The 22,830-nt window shown below is 44.0% G+C and overlaps 1 protein-coding gene across 3 annotated transcripts in view; it reads right to left on the reverse strand.

The window, feature by feature from the left end:
* Window positions 1-22,830, reverse strand: part of LOC146775817 (FH1/FH2 domain-containing protein 1-like) — a 2,636,482-nt gene that overhangs the window by 685,606 nt on the left and 1,928,046 nt on the right. For all 3 annotated transcript variants that reach the window (XM_085639988.1, XM_085639986.1, XM_085639987.1), the window contains one exon: window positions 20,871-20,990. In XM_085639988.1, coding sequence (XP_085496114.1) covers window positions 20,871-20,990 — 120 coding nt within the window. The remainder of the gene's footprint in view (window positions 1-20,870; window positions 20,991-22,830) is intronic.

Raw genomic sequence — 22,830 nt, forward strand, 5'->3', positions numbered from 1 at the left:
CGTGGGGTCCACTCGCCTCAGGTTTGCTGGGGACTCACAATGGCCATCGAGAAGTCAGGAAATCCTCTTCCGGGGCTGCAGGGACTTCGGACTCCAGCGGGAGCGGGAACGTTTGTGACCGTTGATTCAAAGTTTTGGTGCCTGCCAAGCAGGGGAGTCACTCCTTGACTCCATGGGAGATTCTTCAGTCTTTTAAAGGTAGTGGAACGTTGAAGGTCCAGGATTCTTCTTGTAGAGCGTCGTCCAGGGATATCTAGCTTGCAATGGCAAGGGTTCCCTATCTTATACTAAAGGAAAGGGAGGGACTAGCTCTATGACCACTCCTCTGGGAGGGTCAGGGGCAGAGCAGGGGCAGGTAGCCCCTGAACCGGTTTGAGCTGGCATATGCACAGAGGAGCCTACTGCTCCCCCAGTGCAGGACTTCAAAGCACGCTAGGAGTGCACCCACCCAGCCCCAATACACTAAATCCTGTCTGGAAGGTGGTGACACCTCCCTGTGACAGGATGCCTATCGTTGGGCCTCCTCCACTGCGAGATTCAGTCAGCAGCAGGAGGGCAGCCCAGTGTCTGTGCTGGTGGCATCCATTTTGTGATGCCAGGCTCTTTCAGATTTCTACCGTGTTTCCACAGTAGGTACATGTCTATCCCTCTGTAACTGGTGTGGGGGTATGATTCCAAGGCGTTTGACACCAAACACGACATGTTTTGATGCAGCCATCCCAAAGTTAGCTTTTACCGCTAGGTTATAATGCACTTAAGAGTATATGGTTTAACCGCATCCACAAACAGCCATAGAGAATAGATTCTGCCAGCTGCAGAGGGGCCCTGCTCATGCAGAGGCACCCCCTCGCATGTAAACCAAGCACCCTGCCCTCAGGATTGATAGGGCCTGCCTTAGGGGTGACTGATAGGTTTATATGTGTGTGTAAGGGGAGATATAGGGAACCTATACCTCAGTGAGGAGTGCTAACACTACCTCACCCAGGCTGCAGTAGCAGGCCTGTGGTGTCAGATTTAGTCTGCTTCCCAGGGGTGGCATAATACATGCTTCAGCCCCTGGTAGGCCTGTGAAGTATCTATGCCCTTGGTACCTAAGGTACCATATACTAGGGGCTCATAAGGTACCACAGTATTCAATCACTAGTGCATCTAATATGCACTCCAAGGTGTTTAGAGAGAACAGAGAGACTGGGGCCCTGATTAGCAGGGACCCAGCCAGACTATAGCCAGAAACCAGTGTTAGCATCAGAAAAAAAGTAGGGGCAACATAAGTGCAGATCCTACTCTCCTACAGAGGTGCAGAAAGAAGCAAGCGAGGTGCAGAAAGAATCAAGAGAAGTGATGAAAGAGGCAAGAGAAGCACAGAAAGAGGCAAGGGAAGCACAGAAAGAGGAAAGAGAAATGCAGGAAGAGGCGAGGGAGGTTCAGGAAGAGGCAAGGGAGATGCAGAAAGAGGCAAGGGATGTGCAGAAAGAAGCAAGAGAGGTGCAGAAAGGGGAAGAAAGATACAGAAAGAGGCGGGAGGTGCAGAAAGAAGCAAGAAAAGTGCAGAAAGAAGCAAGAGGTGCAGAAAGAGGCAAGGGATGTGCAGAAAGAATCAAGAGAGGTGCAGAAAGGGGGAGAAAGGTACAGAAAGAGGCGGGAGGTGCAGAAAGAAGCAAGAAAAGTGCAGAAAGAAGCAAGAGAGGTGCAGAAAGTGGCAAGGGACGTGGAGAGAGAAGCAAGAACATTGCAGAAAGAGGAAGAAAGGTACAGAAAGAGGAAGAAAGGCGCAGAAAGAGGATGAAAGGTGCAGAAAGAGGAAGAAAGGTGCAGAAAGAAGAGAAGTACAGAAAGAAGCAAGAGAAGTGCAGAAAGAAGCAAGGGAGCTGCAGAAAGAAGCATGGGAGGTGCAGAAAGAAGCATGGGAGGTACAGAAAGAAGCAAGAGAGGAGCAAAAAGAAGCAATTGAGGTGCAGAAAGAGGCAAGAGAGATGCTGAAAGAAGCAAGATATGTGCAGAAAGAAGGAACAGAGGAGTAGAAAAAAGCAAGAGAGGATGAGAAAGAAGCAAGACGTGCTGAAGAAGCAAGAGAGATGTAGAAAGAAGCAAGAGAGGTGCAGAAAGAAGCAATAGAGGTACAGAAAGAGGCAATAGAGGTGCAGAAAGAGGAAGAAAGGTGCAGAAAGAAGGAAGAGAAATGCAAAAGAGGCAAGAGAGGTGCAAATGGAAGTGCAGAAAGAAGTAAGTGGGATACAGAAAGAAGCAAGTGAGGTACTGAAAGAAGTAAGTGATGAAAGAGGGAAGAGGGGTGCAGAAAGAGGCAAGAAAGGTACAGAAGGAGGCAAGAGATGTGCAGAAAGAAGCAAGAAAAGTGCAGAATGTAGTAAGAGAAGTGCAGAAAGAAGGAAGATAGGAGCAGAAAAAAGCAAGAAATGCACACATAGAAACAAGAGAGGAGCAGAAGAAGCAAGAGAGGTGCAGAAAGAGAAAGAAAGGTGCAGAAAAAAGCAAGCAAAATGTGGCAAGTGTTAGAAAGGTGCCGAAAGAGGAAGAAAGGCACAGAAAGAGAAAGAAGCAAGAGTGGTGCAAAAAGAAGCAAGAGAAGTGCAGAAATATGGAAGAAAGGTGCAGAAAGAAGCAAGCGAGGAGAAGAAAGAAGTAAGAGGTACACATAGAAACAAGAGAGGAGCGGAAGAAGCAAGAGTTGCAGAAAGAGAAAGAAAGATGCAGAAAGAAGCAAGTGAGGTGCAGAAAGAAGCAAGAGAGGTGAGGAACGAAGCAAGAGAAAGCATGAGAAGTGATGAGAGGCAAGAGACGTGTAGAAAGAAGCATGAGAGGTGCAGAAAGAAGCAAGCGAAATGTGGAAAGAGTTAGAAAGGTGCCGAAAGAGGAAGAAAGGCACAGAAAGAGTTAGAAAGGTGCAGAAAGAAGAAATAGAGGTGCAGAATGAGGCAAGTGAGGTGCTGAAAGAAGCAAGAGACATACAGAAAGAAGGAAGAGATTGGCAGAAAAAAGCAAGAGGATGAGAAAGAAGCTAGAGAGATGCAGAAAGAAGCAAGAGAGATGCAGAAAGAAACAAGAGAGATGCAGAAAGTAACAGGAGAGATGCAGAAAGAAGCAAGAGAGGTGCATAAAGACGAAGAACCAAGCAGAAAGAGGCAAGAGAGGTGCAGAAAGATGAAGACAGGTACAGAAAGAAGAGAAATGCAAAAAGAGGCAAGAGAGGTGCAGAAAGAAGCAAGTGGGATACAGAAAGAAGCAAGTGAGGTACAGAAAGAAGCAATAGAAGTGATGAAAGAGGGAAGAGAGGTGCAGAAAGAGGCAAGAGAGGTACAGAAGGAGCACAGAGAGGTGCAGAAAGAAGCAGGAGAGGTGCAAAAAGAGGGAAGGGAAGTGGAGAGGGAAGCAAGAGAACTGCAGAAAGAGGAAGAAAGTTGCAGAGAGGGGAAGAAAGGTGCAGAGAGGAAGATAGGCACAGAAAGAGGAAGAAAGGTGCAGAAAGAAGAAAAATGGTGCAAAAAGAGAAAGAAAGGCGCAGAAAGAAGCAAGAGAAGTGCAGAAAGTAGCAAGGGAAGTGCAGAAAGAAGCAAGAGAAGTGCAGAAAGAAGCATGGGAGGTGCAGAAAGAAGAGAGTGAGGTGCAGAAAGAAGAGAGTGAGGTACAGAATGAAGAGAGTGAGGTGCAGAAAGAGGAAGAAAGGTGCAGAAAAAAGAAGAAAGGCGCAGAAAGAGGAAGAAAGGTGCCGAAAGAGGAAGAAAGGCACAAACAGAGAAAGAAGCAAGAGAGGTGAAGAAAGAAGAGGAGTGCAGAAAGAAGGAAGAGGGGTACAGAAAGAAAGAAGAGAGATGCACATAGAAACAAGAGAAGAGCAGAAGAAGCAAGAGAGGTGCAGAAAGAGAAAGAAAGGTGCAGAAAGAAGCAAGTGAGGTGCAGAAATAAGCAAGAGAGGTGAGGAAAGAAGCAAGAGAGGTGCGGAAAGAAGCAAGAGAGGTGCAGAAAGAAGCAAGAGAGGTGCAGAAAGAGGCAAGAGGAAGCAAGCGATGTGATGAAAGAGGCAAGAGACATGTAGAAAGACGCAAGAGAGGTGCAGAAAGAAGCAAGCGAAATGTGGAAAGAGGAAGAAAGGTGCTGAAAGAGGAAGAAAGGTGCTGAAAGAGAAAAAAAGGCACAGAAAGAGGTAGAAAGGTGCAGAAAGAAGCAAAAGAAGAGCAGAAAGAAGCAAGTGAGATGCAGAAAGAAGAAAGTGAGGTGCAGAAAGAAGAGTGAGGTGCCTATACAAAAAAGGTGCAGAAAGAAGAAAGAGGTGCAGAAAGAAGCAAAAGAGGTACAGAAAGATGCAAGAAAAGTGATGAAAGAGGGAAGAGAAGTGATGAAAGAGGGAAGAGAGGTGAAGAAAGAGGCAAGAGAGGTGCAGAAAGAAGTAAGAGAGGTGCAAAAAGAGGCAAGGGAAGTGGAGATGATGAATACAGACCCCAGCTAGGCCTGCAAAATACAAGGGTTCGCCCTCCTGTAACGAAAGCTAGAAGGAAGTTGGCACGGAAACTGCAAATACAAAGACAGAGTTTATTAACCCTTAAGGGTGGTCCTACAACCTACACAACACTCTTCAGTATTGCATAGAGTAGCACAAAGAACTTGCGTACACGGTCCCCTTTTATACACAACAGAGGGGCTCATAAGTGGGTGGATACAACATAGAGCAAAATTCATTACCATTTATGGACATTTTCAATACAGGATCAATATGTGGGCGGAGTTAAAAATTTCCTGAGCCCGCGAAAACATGGTCAAACAAGGACTAACTGATAACAGATGTGGTCAAGTCTGGGCATGCGCCAGACGGACAAAGGAGCTATTTATAGACTGTTACTAGGCAGATTACAAGAGCAACTAGCGAAAAGGTAAGACTCTTCTCGTGCACAGCACGTGGAGACATGACAATACAAAATGGACTCCGGACATTAGTCAACATAAGACAAGAAACACGTTTTGACTGTAGAGAATTCATGTCTTCAGTGAATGCTTAATCATATCGCTGTTTCAGTTTTCAACAGACGACCCTTTCAGCATTTACTGAAGACATTCGGCTTATTAGGATAATCATCATATATGTCAATTTTCATCATCTCTTCCACCTCCTTGTTTAAGTTTTTCTGATAGGTGACATTGGCAATAGCTTTCTTATCAGGAATACAAAATGACACACATAAAGAACAGATTAAAGGACCACACTGAACACAGATGCAGCAGGAAAACAGAACTGCTACAATAATACAGAGACCAGTTAAAACTTTCCATCCCCATGTAGTGATCAATGCCCAAAACCATCCAGAAAAGGTCCAAGTGCCATTTTCTGTATGGATCTCAGCTGCGATTTTATGCAATTTATTAATAGCGTTATAGACTGATGGCGTGTGGTCAGGAATAAATACACAACAACTACTTCCAATAATTCTACATGCTCCACCTCTGTCTGCTAGCATAACATCTAATACCATACGATTCTGTAACGCAACAATTCTAGTGATTTGCAATTCTTCCGTAAGTTTCCCAAGAGCAGCAGCTGCTTGATTCGTTACAGCCTCTACAACTCTTGTTAATCGTCGAACCTTCCTACTATTTAGGGCAGCTCCAACAAAGAAAAACAATCCTAACTTAAAATCAACATACTGCTGTAAGCTAGTGTCAGTTTGGTCAACATCATCAATAGATAGAGTACGTTTATACCTATTTACAGTTACATTGTTCAATAACTTCAAATCTTTATGATAGGATGCAGGCGCTAAAAATACAGGGGGTAATAAGAACGCTACATAACATACTCCGGACCAGCCGGCTGGTAAACGATAATAACCTTTATTCCCACATACGAAGTACGTATTATGGGAAGCTAAGAAAGTACTATTATTTAATCCATCTATGTTCAAAACAATAATACAGTCACTAACACCAACAGGAATATGACCCACACTCTGGACACACAGGTCCGCTTGAGCTTGTGCCACTTGAATTACAAATTTTTAATTTCCGATAATGTCTCTAGTGTTCGTGAAGATGTAGGGGATTGATTCATTATCTGGTCGATATTCTTCCCACTCCCATATTGTCCCATTCGCTTGTGGATAGCCTTCTTTATCTTGATGATATTCCCTATTAAGTCTAAAAAGTAGTCGTCCCACTGTAGGTTTCCGTGTGGCAAAAAGCAAAGTGTACCATGCTCTACAAGAGCCATTATGAGAGAAAGGAAGAGGTATGAACGGCGTTCCTCTTTTCTTCTGATGAGCTGGCATCATACCACATATCCAAAAAGTATTATTCAAATAAGACTGACGATGCTTCAATTCTTGATACGGAAGGGTGTAAAAGTAGTGCTCCTCAGGCACTGGAGCAGTCAAAACAAACAACTCACGGGCAGGGGTCACATCCTCAACAAACCACGTGGTTATACCAACAATAGCTACAATGATAATAAAACTTGTCACACAAAGAATCTTCTTCTTCTCCATTTTGTAGTAAAAGTCAATATCTTCCTGAAACTAAAAAGTTGTCAGAACTCTTCCCCTTAGGCAGCCGTTGATTTCTTCACCAGCGGACCAAGACAGGTGTCACTACACTAATGCAGGGCTGATCCCCCCCCCTTGCATCATTGGCTCTCCGTTTCACTAACCTAAGGGCCGTTCTGACAATGTGTCCTGATACAGAAAGAAATCACTTCCTCGGTCTGAGATGATATCTTCTTCCTCCAGGAATCGCTTGGTCCGGAAAGAGCTCCTCAGTGTCGTTCGGTTCCACAGCACGGCCTTTCTCTGCAGTCAGGATTTCTCGATGGTCGGTCAATACAGCAGGCTCCACTAATCCAGGTGGCACTTTACGACAGTGCAAGGAGTGGATCCAGTTCTTCCGATTGGAGACCCGCACAGCTGTCCTCGTCGCGAGCAAGACTTGCTGAGGACCAACCCATCTCGGCTCCAGACTGTTCGTCCTTTCAAACACCTTGATCATAACATAGTCTCCAGGCTGGAGGTTATGTCCTTCACCTGAGGACCGATCAGGGAGCGCTTCTCGAACCTGTTGATGAATAGAAACCAAATTATCCGTTAACTGTGCCAGATAATCATTCATCATTACACAAGGTACATCATACACTGACTTCGGTTTCGGTGGACCCCAAATATTCATTGGGCGTCCGAACACGATCTCATATGGCGTGAGACCGGTCCGAGAATGCGGTATCGATCTAATTGACAATAATGCCAGCGGTAAAGCGTCTGGCCAAGTCAAAGAAGTCGAAGCTTGGATCTTAGCGATCTTAAGCTTCAAAGTACCGTTATATTTCTCAACCAATCCTGCAGACTGAGGGTGAAACACTGCATGAAATTTCTGGGTAATTCCCAGTCCCTTCAGGACATACTTGATAACGTCTGCTATAAAATGAGGTCCGTTATCACTCCACAGCAATCTACAAACACCATATCGAGGGAAGAACTCCTTCAATAACATCTTGGCTGTAGTCATTGCAGTATTGTCTTTCGTAGGGTATGCCTCAAACCACTTACTGAAGGCACAAAGCACTACTAGAACATACTTCAGATTGTTACAGCGTTCAAGCTGAATGTAATCCATCTGCAAAACCTCAAAGGGTGCAGTAGGTGTTGCAAATCCTTCTGCTGGAGTCCGTGTACCCTTTCCTGGGTTATACTTCAGGCAAATCATGCAAGTCTGCACTACCCTCTTTGCCGTGCTAGCGATCTCCGGATGCTCCCAAACTCGTGTGAGTAATTTTAAAATTGCGGAAGCTCCGACATGCGCTAGTCCATGTGCCATCTGAACCATAGGTTGTACGAAAGCTGTGGGTAACTTCCATTTATCCATCTGCTTATTTCTCCAACACCCTTCATCATCTAATTCTCCATCATTGTACCATTGCTCCCGTTCCTTATCGGAAGCGGTCCTCTGTATCTCCAGCACTTCTCTCCTAGCATCGTGCCATCTTTCTGCCTGTGACTTCACAACATACATTGCAGTAGAGTCAGGCTGCATCGCAGTCTCTCGTGCCACCCGGTCTGCCAAAGCATTCCCTTCTCCAACTTTATCAACCACCTTTTTATGGGCACTACATTTAACTATAGCAATCTTCTTTGGATATGTTAATACAGTCAAAAGGTTGTGAACTAACTCTCCATACATTATCTGTGCTCCATGTGACGTTAGAAACCCTCTCTCCTTCCAGAGTAGGCCAAAGTCGTGCGCTACTCCGAAGGCATAGCGGCTATCTGTATAAACATTCACACACAATCCTGCACTGAGCTCACATGCTCGTGTTAATGCCATCAGTTCCGCTGCTTGAGCTGATTTCTGCGGTATGCGTGCTGTCTCCACTATTGTTTGTAATGTGGTAATTGCATACGCTGCTGAAGTCGTACCATCTGGTAGCTTCAGGCATGATCCGTCCACCCATAGTTCTCCATCTACATCTGTAAAGGGCGTATCCTGGAGATCAATACGACCCTTTGTCTGTTCCTCAGTCACAAGAATACAGTCATGTGCTTTTCGTGCTTCATACTGAGTTTCCGGGAACGGCAACAATGTGGCTGGATTTAACGTTGCACACCTCTTCAACGTAATATGAGGAGCCAAAAGCGTCAATTCATATCCCGTTAAACGAGCACTGGTCAAATCCTGCGTCTTTGTCTGATTAAGCAGGGCATCAACAGCATGGGGAACTAATACCAACAGCTTATGAGATAACACAATTCCCTCACTTTGGCGTATTGACACAGCTGTCGCCGCAACCGAGCGAAAACAACCAGGCAATGCTCGGGCAACAGGATCAAGTACGGCCGAAAAACTATGCACAAGGGCGCTGCTTGTCGCCGTGCATCTGCACTAAAACTGATAATGCACATCCATCTCTCTCATGTACATATAATGTAAAAGGCTTCGTATAATCAGGGGTACCTAACACTGGTGCTGAACAAAGGGCTTGTCGCAATTGCTGAAAGGCAATTTCACAACTATTTGACCAGGGAAGAGGAACTGGGGTATCTATTGTCAAAAGCGCTACAATGGCTTAACTATATGTGAAAACCCCAATATCCATTGCCTACAAAAAGAAGCAAGACCCAAAAATGCACGCACGTCCTTCTGTGTGGAAGGTACTGGCGTGTCCAAAATTGCTTGAATACGATCTGGTGTGAGTGCACGCCCCTCCTTAGACAAAAGGTGACCCAAGTAAGTCACCTTTGGTCTACAGAATTGCAATTTCTTCTTCTACACTTTATGATTGTGGGATGCCAAAAAGGAAAACAAGGATAACGTGCATTTCTCACATAGCTCAGGAGTGTCAGCCGCCAACAGGATGTCGTCGACATATTGTATAAGGGCTACACCATCAGGCAGAACAAAGGAATCCAATTCTCTTTTCAATGCTTGACTGTAAATGCTAGGACTCTCTGTATAACCCTGAGGGACTCTACAAAATCTGTAGGACCGATTATTTAAAGTGAAGCCGAAAAGGTACCGGCTATCAGGATGAATAGGAATGGAAAAGAAAGCATTTTTCAAATCGATAACCGAGAATGTGGTCGCCGTGGGCGGGACCAAAGTAAGCAACGTCGTGATATCAGAAACCACTGGATACTGAGGTATCACTATCTTATTCACCTCCCTTAAGTCAATAATAAAACGATAAACCCTAGTATCGGTATCTTTCTTCAAAATGGGTAAAATAGGACTGTTGCAGACATTGTATGGGACTTCCTTCACTACTCCCACCTTGATCAAATCCTGCACAATCTGTATGAGTGCCTCCTCCCCCTCCTGGGAAATACGATATTGAGGGAGGCGTGGTAACACAGCACCCTCCTTGACACTAATGTGGACAGGAGGAATCACCATCTGACCCACATCAGTATCCGAAGTGGCCCACAAAGTACGAGGGAGAGAAGCTAATACAGTATCTTCTGCAACCACACACATCCGTTCTGTCATAGGGTGATTATCGTTTAAGATCACACGTACTCCAGTAGGGAAGCAGCGGATCGTAGCTCTGAAGTGCTTAAGCATATCAAGACCCATAATGTTGTCAGGCGTGTTCGGGGCAAGCAAAAACGGACAGGGTGCAGAAAGTTGGTCAACATGAAATGCAAGGGGTTGGGATAGAGGGCTTCGAGAGAGTGTACCATCAAACCCTACCGATGTAACCATTAAGCCAGATGGGGGAGCCCTCGGAACCAATTGTTTGGACAGCGCACTGCGAGTAGCTCCTGTATCGACTAGGAACCGATCAGTAGAACCCAGAACATTTGCTGTAACATAAGGACCCTTCTGATCAACTGGCACTTCAACTGATTCCAACCCCCACCCAACGCAATCCTATGCATGCTGTGAATCATGGTAACCAGGGCGGTCATTCCCAGACATTTGATACTGATTTTGCCGATCAAACACATTAGGTCTATCTCGTAGCTGCACGTTAGGCTCAAAGCGAGCACGATCATTGGAATTCCCTCTAAAATTCGAAAAGCCCCCTTTACCTCTCGGCGGTCCCTGACCACGTCCCTGACGGGGCGCATATAATACCGGACAATCCCTGGCCCAATGACCCAACTGTTAGCAATACGCACATTGATTCCTAGTAACATCCGACCGACCCGAAGGGGGACCATAAAATCCTCCTCTACCTCTCTCAACACCCCGACGAGGCGGACCATACACCTGTGCTAACATCACCTTAGTTTTCAAATCTTTCGATTTCTTCTCCTCATGCCCCTTCGCTTCTTGTTCCTGACGCTCATAATACTGAGCCATAGTCAGGAGGGATGCTGGAGACGAGGTGGACCAAGAACTTTCACTCGCTTTTAATCGAGCTGCTATTCCCGGTAACATATTTATCAACAAAAAGATGTCGACCCGTATCATCCGTAAGTGACTGACCACTGAAATCATGAAATGTTTCCTCGAAGCGCGTAAAGAAGTCTGAAACTGATTCATCAACCTTCTGTTTACACGAGGCTAGCATATTCCAGTCAATCTTTTTAGGGGGAATAATCGTTTTCAATTTAGTCAAGATAGCAGCAGGAAGATCTAAAATAGGCTGGGGCGGTTTTTGCGCGGGCTTTCTCTCCCTATCCTCATCCTCAATCTCAGACCATTTGGCCTTAAAAACGGCTTGATCATCCACCTTCCGCACAGATCGCCACATATCCAGTGGTAAAATAAGCCCAAAGAACAAATCTATATCTGCTAAAGTCATAGTACAAGAATTCAAGGCCCCTTCGACCTCTTCATAAAAGGCCGCTGGATTCTTGCGGGGATCAGGCAATGCATTCTTCAATGCCATAACATCAGTCCTATGCCAGGGAGTATAAACCCAATTATACACGAAATATCCCCTAGCATCGGGGGAGGACATGTCTGAACTAGTTCCCGCTCCTTTAGGAGGAACATACAAAGGTGCCGCCTCTCGCATCGGTTTAGCATGCCCTAGTTCACTCTTATCTGAATGGGAGGTAGACGACTGTTTCCCGCCGACATGTGGATTCGATTGCTCCTCCTCCCCTGTCTTTTGGCACGCTTTCTCTTTAAGTTTAAGCATCGCGTCCCGCAATGTAAACAGCCGTCGGACCGCATCGGGTACCTTAGAGGGAGAAAAAACACCGTTACGTAATGCTTTAGAATCTAATACTATATCATCAGGCTCAAAAACATCAGAATATTTCCGAAAGGCAGTAACCACTTCATCAGAAAAAGTTTCAACAAAATATAACTTTTCCCTATCCTGCCAACTTTCCAAAAATGCCAATGATTCAGGAAGAGATAGCTTGCCCTTAAGCGCACGAAAAGAAATTTTCCGAAGCTCACCCATACGATCAGTTGATAACATGGACCGCGTGTCTACCTTATCCGAAACCGATCCAGAATCCTGTGACCTCGGGGCAGACGCGCCAACATAAGGGGGCGGAGAGCGATCTAATAAATGAAAATCATCTTCAAGATTAGTAAGGACAGGATAAAGTGGCTGGCGGACAGCATATTGACCCGATACTTGCAACCTACGCTCTTTCTCTTGTCTCTCCGCCAATTCTCTTTCCTCCCGACGCTTCGCTTCCTGCGCTCTCACATGATCATTTTTCCGTTGCTCTTTATCAATCAGCGCTTTCTCACGTTTCTCCCGCTCACGCACTTCCTTCACCCATAACCGTACACATTCAAACATGTCTTGCCGAGCACGCCGTTTACACATACACTGTTCCACATACTCAATCTTACGCATATCAAACGATCCATACAAAGGCCATCGTAACTCAGGATCCTTTTTGGTGTATTTCCTCCACACTGTGCTGTACATTATAGAGGAAGACCATGCTTCACATACATATCCGTATTAGGAGTCCCCTCTGGTGGGGCTGGAGCAGATTCCTCAAGATTTAACCGGTTTCCAAAGCAGCAGCACCACTTACGGAGTGCGCTAAAAGCAGGCATGCTCAAAAATAATGCGAAATATGCAGTATTATCAAAAATGGCACTTAAACGTTGCGCCGTTCAAATTTAAACAACTCCGGGGAAATATCTCCACATTACCTGCCTATATGTGTTGCAACGCATATATTCCACAGTAATCAATACAAAATATGACCGGTCATCACAAATCAAAACTCAAATAGCCAACCCAGGCTTCAAAACTCGGAGCAAGTACCGTACAACGGTTCTTACCAATCAAGAGCGTCCAGATTCCAACTGGCAAGTTCCAAAATTCGCCCAAACGGCTATCACACGGCAAACCGACAGAAGAGGTCTCAGTCGAGGACCGGCGCCACCCAGATGGTCAGTTCGGAAGGGAAGGAAGAAAAACCTCGGGATGCCAGGACTAAGACGCCGCTGGCAGTGATCACATCCCCGGCCAAATTCCTCACCTTCGTCACGACCAATCCTTCGAGCATCCGAGTCGCCGATGAGCCCCACTTGACGGGCGCCAATTGATGAATACAGACCCCAGCTAGGCCTGCAAAATACAAGGGTTCGCCCTCCTGTAACGAAAGCTAGAAGGAAGTTGGCACGGAAACTGCAAATACAAAGACAGAGTTTATTAACCCTTAAGGGTGGTCCTACAACCTACACAACACTCTTCAGTATTGCATAGAGTAGCACAAAGAACTTGCGTACACGGTCCCCTTTTATACACAACAGAGGGGCTCATAAGTGGGTGGATACAACATAGAGCAAAATTCATTACCATTTATGGACATTTTCAATACAGGATCAATATGTGGGCGGAGTTAAAAAATTCCTGAGCCCGCGAAAACATGGTCAAACAAGGACTAACTGATAACAGATGTGGTCAAGTCTGGGCATGCGCCAGACGGACAAAGGAGCTATTTATAGACTGTTACTAGGCAGATTACAAGAGCAACTAGCGAAAAGGTAGGACTCTTCTCGTGCACAGCACGTGGAGACATGACAATACAAAATGGACTCCGGACATTAGTCAACATAAGACAAGAAACACGTTTTGACTGTAGAGAATTCATGTCTTCAGTGAATGCTTAATCATATCGCTGTTTCAGTTTTCAACAGAGAGAGAAGCAAGAGAACTGCAGAATGAGGAAGAAAGTTGCAGAGATGGGAAGAAAGGTGCAGAGAGGAAGATAGGCACAGAAAGAAGCAAGAGAAATACAGAAAGTAGCAAGAGAAGTGCAGAAAGAAGCAAGGGAAGTGCAGAAAGAAGCAAGAGAAGTGCAGAAAGAAACATGGGAGGTGCAGAAATAAGAGGTGCAGAAAGAAGAGAGTGAGGTACAGAATGAAGAGAGTTCAGTGCAGAAAGAGGAAGAAAGGTACAGAAAAAAAGAAGAAAGATGCAGAAAGAGCAAGAAAGGTGCAGAAAGAGTAAGAAAGGCACAGAAAGAAGCAAGAGAGGTGCAGAAAGAAGCACGAGAGGAGTAGAAGAAGCACGAGAGGTGCAGAAAGGTGCAGAAAGAAGCAAGTGAGGTGCAGAAAGAAGCAAGAGCGGTGAGGAAAGAAGCAAGAGCGGTGTGGAAGAAGCAAGATACGTGCAGAAAGAAACAAGAGAAGGGCAGAAAGAAGCAAGAGGGGTGGAAAAAGGAAGAAGTGTACAGAAAGAAGCAAAAGAAGTATAGAAAGAACCAAAAGAAGTATAGAAAGAAGCAAGTGAGGTGCAGAAAGAAGCAAGCGAAATGTGGAAAGAGGAAGATAGGTGCTGAAAGAGGAAGAAAGGCACAGAAAGAGTTAGAAAGGTGCAAAAAGAAGCAAGAGAAGAGCAGAAAGAAGCAAGTGAGGTGGAGAAAGAAGCAAGAGAGGTGTAGAAAGAAGCAAGAGAGGTGCAGAAAGAAGGAAGTGAGGTGCAGAAAGAAGAGTGAGGTGCAGAAAGAAAAAAGGGCAGAAAGAGGCAAGAGAGGTACAGAAGGAGCGCAGAGAGGTGCAGAAAGAAGCAGGAGAGGTGCAAAAAGAGGGAAGGGAAGTGGAGAGGGAAGCAAGAGAGCTGCAGAAAGAGGAAGAAAGTTGCAGAGAGGGGAAGAAAGGTGCAGAGAGGAAGATAGGCACAGAAAGAGGAAGAAAGGTGCAGAAAGAAGAAAAATGGTGCAAAAAGAGAAAGAAAGGCGCAGAAAGAAGCAAGAGAAGTGCAGAAAGTAGCAAGGGAAGTGCAGAAAGAAGCAAGAGAACTGCAGAGAGAAGCATGGGAGGTGCAGAAAGAAGAGAGTGAGGTGCAGAAAGAAGAAAGTGAGGTATAGAATGAAGAGAGTTCAGTGCAGAAAGAGGAAGAAAGGTGCAGAAAAAAGAAGAAAGGCGCAGAAAGAGGAAGAAAGGTGCCGGAAGAGGAAGAAAGGCACAAACAGAGAAAGAAGCAAGAGAGGTGCAGAAAGAAGAGAAGTGCAGAAAGAAGGAAGAGGGGTACAGAAAGGAAGAAGAGAGATGCACATAGAAACAAGAGAAGAGCAGAAAGAAGCAAGTGAGGTGCAGAAATAAGCAAGAGAGGTGAGGAAAGAAGCAAGAGAGGTGCAGAAAGAAGCAAGAGAGGTGTAGAAAGACGCAAGAGAGGTGCAGAAAGAGGCAAGAGGAAGCAAGCGATGTGATGAAAGAGGCAAGAGACATGTAGAAAGACGCAAGAGAGGTGCAGAAAGAAGCAAGCGAAATGTGGAAAGAGGAAGAAAGGTGCTGAAAGAGGAAGAAAGGTGCTGAAAGAGAAAAAAAAGGCACAGAAAGAGGTAGAAAGGTGCAGAAAGAAGCAAGAGAAGAGCAGAAAGAAGCAAGTGAGATGCAGAAAGAAGCAAGAGAGGTGCAGAAAGAAGCAAGAGAGGTGCAGAAAGAAGAGTGAGGTGCATATACAAAAAAGGTGCAGAAAGAAGAAAGAGGTGCAGAAAGAAGCAAAACAGGTACAGAAAGAAGCAAGAGAAGTGATGAAAGAGGGAAGAGAAGTGATGAAAGAGGGAAGAGAGGTGAAGAAAGAGGCAAGAGAGGTGCAGAAAGAAGCAAGAGGTGCAGAAAGAGGCAAGGGAAGTGGAGAGAGAAGCAAGAGAACTGCAGAAAGAGGAAGAAAGTTGCAGAGATGGGAAGAAAGGTGCAGAGAGGAAGATAGGCACAGAAAGAAGCAAGAGAAATGCAGAAAGTAGCAAGAGAAGTGCAGAAAGAAGCAAGGGAAGTGCAGAAAGAAACATGGGAGGTGCAGAAATAAGAGAGGTGCAGAAAGATGAGAGTGAGGTACAGAATGAAGAGAGTTCAGTGCAGAAAGAGGAAGAAAGGTACAGAAAAAAAGAAGAAAGATGCAGAAAGAGGAAGAAAGGTGCAGAAAGAGGAAGAAAGGCACAGAAAGAGAAAGAAGCAAGAGAGATGCAGAAAGAAGCACGAGAGGAGTAGAAGAAGCACGAGAGGTGCAGAAAGGGGCAAGTGAGGTGCAGAAAGAAGCAAGAGCGGTGAGGAAAGAAGCATGTGAGGTGCAGAAAGAGGCAAGAGATGTACAGAAAGAAGAAGGGAGTTGCAGAAAGAAGGAAGTGAAGTGCTAAAAGAAGCAAGAGACATGCAGAAAGAAGCAAGAGAGGGTGAGAAAGAAGCAATAGATGCAGAAAGGAGCAAGTGAGGTACAGAAAGAAGCAAATGGGGTACAGAAAGAAGCAAGTGAGGAGTAGTAAGAGGCAAGAGAAGTGGTGAAAGAGGCAAGAGAGGTGCAGAAAGAGGAAGAAAGGTGCAGAAAGAGGAAGAAAGGTGCAGAAAGAAGGAAGAGAAATGCAGAAAAAAGCAAGTGAGGTGCAGGAAGAAGCAAGAGAAGTGATGAAAGAGGCAAGAGAAGTACAGAAGGAGGCATGTGATGTACAGAACGGAGCAAGAAAAGTGCAGAAAGAAGCAAGAGAAGTGCAGAAAAAGGTACGTGAAGTTTAGAGAGAAACAAGAGAAATGCAGAAAGAGGAAGAAAGATGCAGAAACAGGAAGAAAGGTGCAGAGAGAGGAAGAAAAGCGCAGAAGGTGGAAAAAAGGTGCAGAAAGAGGAAAAAAGGTGCAGAAAGAAGCAAGAGAGGTGCAGAAAGAAGAAAGTGAGGTGCAGAAAGAAGAGTGAGGTGCATATACAAAAAAGGTGCAGAAAGAAGAAAGAGGTGCAGAAAGAAGCAAAAGAGGTACAGAAAGAAGCAAGAGAAGTGATGAAAGAGGGAAGAGAAGTGATGAAAGAGGGAAGAGAGGTGAAGAAAGAGGCAAGTGAGGTGCAGAAAGAAGCAAGAGAGGTGCAAAAAGAGGCAAGGGAAGTGGAGAGAGAAGCAAGAGAACTGCAGAAAGAGGAAGAAAGTTGCAGAGATGGGAAGAAAGGTGCAGAGAGGAAGATAGGCACAGAAAGAAGCAAGAGAAATGCAGAAAGTAGCAAGAGAAGTGCAGAAAGAAGCAAGGGAAGTGCACAAAGAAGCAAGGGAAGTGCAGAAAGAAGCAAGGGAAGTGCAGAAAGAAACATGGGAGGTGCAGAAATAAGAGGTGCAGAAAGATGAGAGTGAGGTACAGAATGAAGAGAGTTCAGTGCAGAAAGAGGAAGAAAGGTACAGAAAAAAAGAAGAAAGATGCAGAAAGAGGAAGAAAGGTGCAGAAAGAGGAAGAAAGGCACAGAAAGAGAGAAGCAAGAGAGGTGCAGAAAGAAGCACGAGAGGAGTAGAAGAAGCACGAGAGGTGCAGAAAGGAGCAAGTGAGGTGCAGAAAGAAGCAAGAGCGGTGAGGAAAGAAGCAAGAGCGGTGAGGAAAGAAGCAAGATAGGTGCAGAAAGAAACAAGAGAAGTGCAGAAAGAAGCAAGAGAAGTGCAGAAAGAGGAAGAAGTGTACAGAAAGAAGCAAAAGAAGTATAGAAAGAAGCAAGTGAGGTGCAGAAAGAAGCAAGCAAAATGTGGAAAGAGGAAGATAGGTGCTGAAAGAGGAAGAAAGGCACAGAAAGAGTTAGAAAGGTGCAAAAAGAAGCAACAGAAGAGCAGAAAGAAGCAAGTGAGGTGGAGAAAGAAGCAAGAGAGGTGTAGAAAGAAGCAAGAGAGGTACAGAAAGAAGGAAGTGAGGTGCAGAAAGAAGAGTGAGGTGCAGAAAGAAAAAAGGGCAGAAAGAAGCAAGAGAGGTGCAGAAAGAAGAGTGAGGTGCATATAGAAAAAAGGACAGAAAGAAGCAAGAGAGGTGCAGAAAGAGGCAAGAGAGGTGGAGAAAGAAGCAAGAGAGGTGAGGAAAGAAGCAAGCGAGTTGCAAAAAGAGGCAGGAGAAGTGCAGAAAGAGAAAAGAGAAGTGCAGAAAGAGGCAAGAGAAGAGCAGAAAGAGGCAAGAGAAGAGCAGAAAGAGGCAAAAGAAGAGCAGAAAGAGGCAAGAGAAGTACAGAAAGAAGCAAGTAATATGCAGAAAGTGGAAGAAATGTACAGAACGAGGCAAGAGATGTACAGAAAGAGGCAAGAGAGGTGCAGAAAGAGGCAAGAGAGGTGCAGAAAGAGGCAACACAAATACAGAAAGAGGTAAGAGAAGTGCAGAAAGAAGCAGGAGAGGTGCAGAAAGAAGGAACAGAAGTGAAGAGAAGGAAGAAAGGCGCAGAAAGAGAAAGGCACAAAGAAAAAAGAGAACTGCAGAAACAAGCAACAGAGGTGCATAAAGAAGCAAGAGAGGTGAAGAAAAATGCAAGAGAGGTGAAGAAAGAGGAAGAAGAGTACAGAAAGAGGGAAGAGAAGTGCAGAAAGAGGCAAGAGTTTTGCAGAAAGAAGCAAGAGAGGTGCATAAAGAAGGGAGGTGCATAAAGAGGAAGAGGTGCAGAAAGAGGTAAGAGACGTACAGAAAGAAGCAAGTGAGGTGCAGAAAGAATCAAGAGAAGTGATAAAAGAGGCAAGAGAGGTGCAGAAAGAGGCAAAGGAAGTAGAGAGAGAAGGAAGAGAGGTGGAGAAAGAGGCAAGGGAAGTAGAAAGAGAAGCAAGAGAACTGTAGAAAGAGAAAGAAAGGTGCAGAAATAGGAAGAAAGGGGCTGAAAGAAGCAAGAGGTGCAGAAAGAAGCAAGAAAGGTGAAGAAAGACGCAAGAGAGGTGCAAAAAGAGGAAGAAGGGTAAAGAATGAGGCAAGAGTAGTGCAGAAAGAGGCCAGAGAGGTGCAGAAATAAGCAAGAGGTGCAGAAAGAAGCCAAGAGGACTGCAGAAAGAATCCAAGAGAAGTTCAGAAAGCGGCAAGAGAAGTAAGGAAAGAAGAATGGAGGTGCAGAAAGAAGCATGGGAGGTGCAGAAAGAAGCAAGAGAGGAACAGAAAGAAGCATGTGAGGTGCAGAAAGAGGCAAGAGATGTACAGAAAGAAGAAGGGAGTTGCAGAAAGAAGGAAGTGAAGTGCTAAAAGAAGCAAGAGACATGCAGAAAGACGCAAGAGAGGGTGAGAAAGAAGCAATAGATGCAGAAAGGAGCAAGTGAGGTACAGAAAGAAGCAAATGGGGTACAGAAAGAAGCAAGTGAGGTGTAGTAAGAGGCAAGAGAAGTGGTGAAAGAGGCAAGAGAGGTGCAGAAAGAGGAAGAAAGGTGCAGAAAGAGGAAGAAAGGTGCAGAAAGAAGGAAGAGAAATGCAGAAAAAAGCAAGTGAGGTGCAGGAAGAAGCAAGAGAAGTGATGAAAGAGGCAAGAGAAGTACAGAAGGAGGCATGTGATGTACAGAACGGAGCAAGAAAAGTGCAAAAAGAAGCAAGAGGTGCAGAAAAAGGTACGTGAAGTTTAGAGAGAAACAAGAGAAATGCAGAAAGAGGAAGAAAGATGCAGAAACAGGAAGAAAGGTGCAGAGAGAGGAAGAAAAGCGCAGAAAGTGGAAAAAAAGGTGCAGAAAGAGGAAAAAAGGTGCAGAAAGAGGAAGAAAAGTGCAGAAAGAAGCAAGAGAAGTGCATAAAGAAGCAAGAGAAGTGCAGAAAGAAGCAAGGGAGGTGCAGAAAGAAGCATGAGAGGTACCAAAAGAAGCATGGGAGATGCAGAAAGAGGAAGAAAGGTGCAGAAAGAGGAAGAAAGGCATGGAAAGATGCAAGATAATTGTAGAAAGAAGCAAAGGAGGTGCAGAAAGAAGCATGGGAGGTGCAGAAAGAAGCATGGGAGGAGTAGAAAGAAGCATGGGAGGAGTAGAAAGAAGCATGGGAGATGCAGAAAGAAGCAAGAGAACTGCAGAAAAAGGCAAGAGAGGTGCAAAAAGAGGCAAGAGATATGCTGAAAAAAGCAAGAGAAGTGCAGAAAGAAGTACGAGGAGAAGTACAGAAAGAGGCAAGAGAGGTGCAGAAAGAGGAAGAAATGTACAGAAAGAAGCAAGATAAGTGCAGAAAGAAGGAAGAGAGGAGCAGAAAGAGGCAAGAGAAGTGCATAAAGAAGCAAGAGAAGTGATGAAAGAGGCAAGAGACGTGTGGAAAGAAGCGAGAGAGGTGCAGAATGAAGCAAGAGAGGTGCAGAAAGAGGTGCAGAAAGGGGCAAGAGAAATGCAGAAAGAGGAAGAAAGGTGCTAAAAGAAGCAAGAGAGGAGCAGAGAGGAGCAAGTGAGGTGCAGAAAGAAGCAAGAGAGGTGCAGAAAGAAGAGAGTGATGTGCAGAAAGAGTGAGCTGCAGAAAGAGGAAAGTGAGGTGCACATAGAAGCAAGAGCGGTGCAGAAAGAAGCAAGAGAAGTGCAGAAAGAGGCAGGAGAAGTGCAGAAAGAGGCAAGACAAGTACAAAAAGGTTCAGGAGAAGTGCAGAAAGAGGTAAGAGAAGTGCAGAAAGAGGCCAGAGAAGAACATAAAGAGGCCAGAGAAGTACAGAACGAGACAGCAACTAATCAAACGTGTGTGAAAGTGTGATGAGATCCCTCAGGAATTGAAAGATTGTACTATACACTTGTCAACTCAGAGTTCCCTTGACTAGGGATTTTAATAAGTGACAACTAACACAGTGGCACATGTTCCAATAGAGAAATTAGGTTTCATAAATATTCAAGAGTAATGGTCCTTAACACCACATTTGAAATTGATGTACACAACTGTAGCATCAATACCTCATTCAAAGAAGGTAGTTATATTCACTCTCAAATGTATATTTGGAATTTTTAATATGATTATTTTCTTTAAACTGATGCATGGAATCTTAGCGGCATGTATATAAATCCTAAACTCTGTGATAATCTAGATGAGAGTAGGAGAAATGGGAATGGTGGGGGTATGATAAATAGGAAGGGTGGGTGATACAGCTCATGAAAAGATCTCATATTATAAGACAATGTATAGATGGAGGGAGTGGAGTGGTGAAGAGGTAAATTACTTCTCTATGTAAATTACCATATTTGTTTAACAAATAGTATGTGTTAATTAACTGAACAAAGTTTAATGACCCAACACAAATACTACAAAATTCTCGTAATTCCTTAGGGTTAACTTGCTAGATAAGTAGTGCAAAAACAGATACTTACATTAGAGACATTTAAAAAGTTGCCAATCGCAAGAAGGGATGAGAGGATACATTTAAACGTTTTATTCTTCGACAGCTGTGCCATTGCTTCCTTGAGTTCAAACAAAGGTTCTGCAATTTCCTAGAATGATCAAAAATCATTTTTCTTATTTGTGAAATGTAACTATGATATTAACATACTAAGAACATTGCACACATTTTAATTTATGGCACGTTCAAAGTCAAAACATTATTTATGGTCCATTTCCAGCTTGAACATTAACTTTTAAACATGTTTAAATATGCATTTTGCAATATCAGGGATTTTCTCTGCGAAAACCACAAATCACGGGATGAGTATACCAAAAGGACTGCCATCTTATGCGAGCTACTGAAACAAGTCTACAGTACCTGTCTTCCTTTGAATAACCCAACTATTCTCATTTGATTAGAAACAAGCTATGTAATGTCGGCTGAAAATACTAACTAAAGTATCCACCCAGGACTAACAAAGACAACAGACCTGCCTTTTCCGAAAAATGCAAAGGCAGGCACACAACTGTACAAACATGCATTGTTACACAGCAAACCAGACATAAAAGTGGATGTATGACGTATTTAGACATGCGTTTACGATGTATGCCTTTACAACACGGGCAATACAACGAACGTATCGTTATCACGTGTTCCATTACAACACAAGTCATTACAACGACTTGTTTTAGGGAAGCGCTGGAATTTGGAAAAGTATATTTTACAATTCCCACTCCAGTCTGTGCAACAGTATGGAAGGTGTTGGATTTAAAATAAAACAATGAGTTCCCTGAAACAAGTCATTGTAATGACTTGCGTTGTAATGGAACGCTGATAACAATGCGTTTTTTGTAGTGTCTGCATTGTGATGGCACTTGGTTGTTTTGTCTGCGTTGTAAACGCTGTTTCTCCATAAAAGCACACAAAGGCAACATGCATAAGGGAATGCAACCATGCACAGACTACACACACATATCCAACACACTTACAACACATACACACACACAAAAAGAAGCACAGCCCACTCCATTTTAATTTGGATTATGCATTGAGATAAGCAGCTAACAAACACATTTCATAAAAAATACACAGAAAAAAATAAGATAAAATGGAGAGCGTCAAGGGGGTTTACAATTCCTCTGAATGCATTGGATCCCACCTTAAAAGGAAAATTAAGTCCATCTTGTTATTCATGCCACACACAGACATTACAAATAGAAAGAGAAATACAAAAAGAAGAAATAAAACAGACATACATTTAAACAACTTAATATATATACGAATTCGGAAAGAACATTTGATAAAGACATGCTACTTCGGGTGGTAGGTAAGCGCTTCAGCACCCCACATAAGGGTAGTAAACGCTACATAAATGCTGAAATACAATACAATACAAAAGACTGTAACAATACTGATGTCAACTTAGGTGGATCACAGTTATAAGGGAGAAAATAACATTAAAGTGCAAACACACAACAAACTGAGCACTTTACCCATAATATAACACACTATATTTAGCGAAGTAATTTATTTTGACGTTTTAAATGAAGCATACAAAGCATGTAGGCGTTCGAACCCTTTACAATGAAAAATTCAAAGGTAACTAGAAACAATATGCATATAAAGGAGCTAAAAAGAAATTGATGTTTGTACAACAAATTGATAATATGCATTGGCAAAGCCAATAGGTCTCGAGAGCTATTGGTGTGGTCAATGTTTTTTAGCCATGTTAAATAGCCCGTCTGCTGTTCAGCATGGATGAAAGTGAAGTTAAAAAGCATGAAGCCTGAGCATGTAGGCGTGTAGAAGGCTGTTGATGTGAGTGTGTGAATTAACTGGGTGCATAATATTTTTTATTTGCAAAATCGTTTTAACAAATAAAAAGATCATGCCTATTATAACAAGTATTCCACAGTATTCCGCAAGAAACCACCTTTTTTGTTTTTTGC

This window comes from Triturus cristatus, chromosome 12, assembly GCF_964204655.1.
Source record: "Triturus cristatus chromosome 12, aTriCri1.1, whole genome shotgun sequence".
Lineage (NCBI taxonomy): Eukaryota > Metazoa > Chordata > Amphibia > Caudata > Salamandridae > Triturus > Triturus cristatus.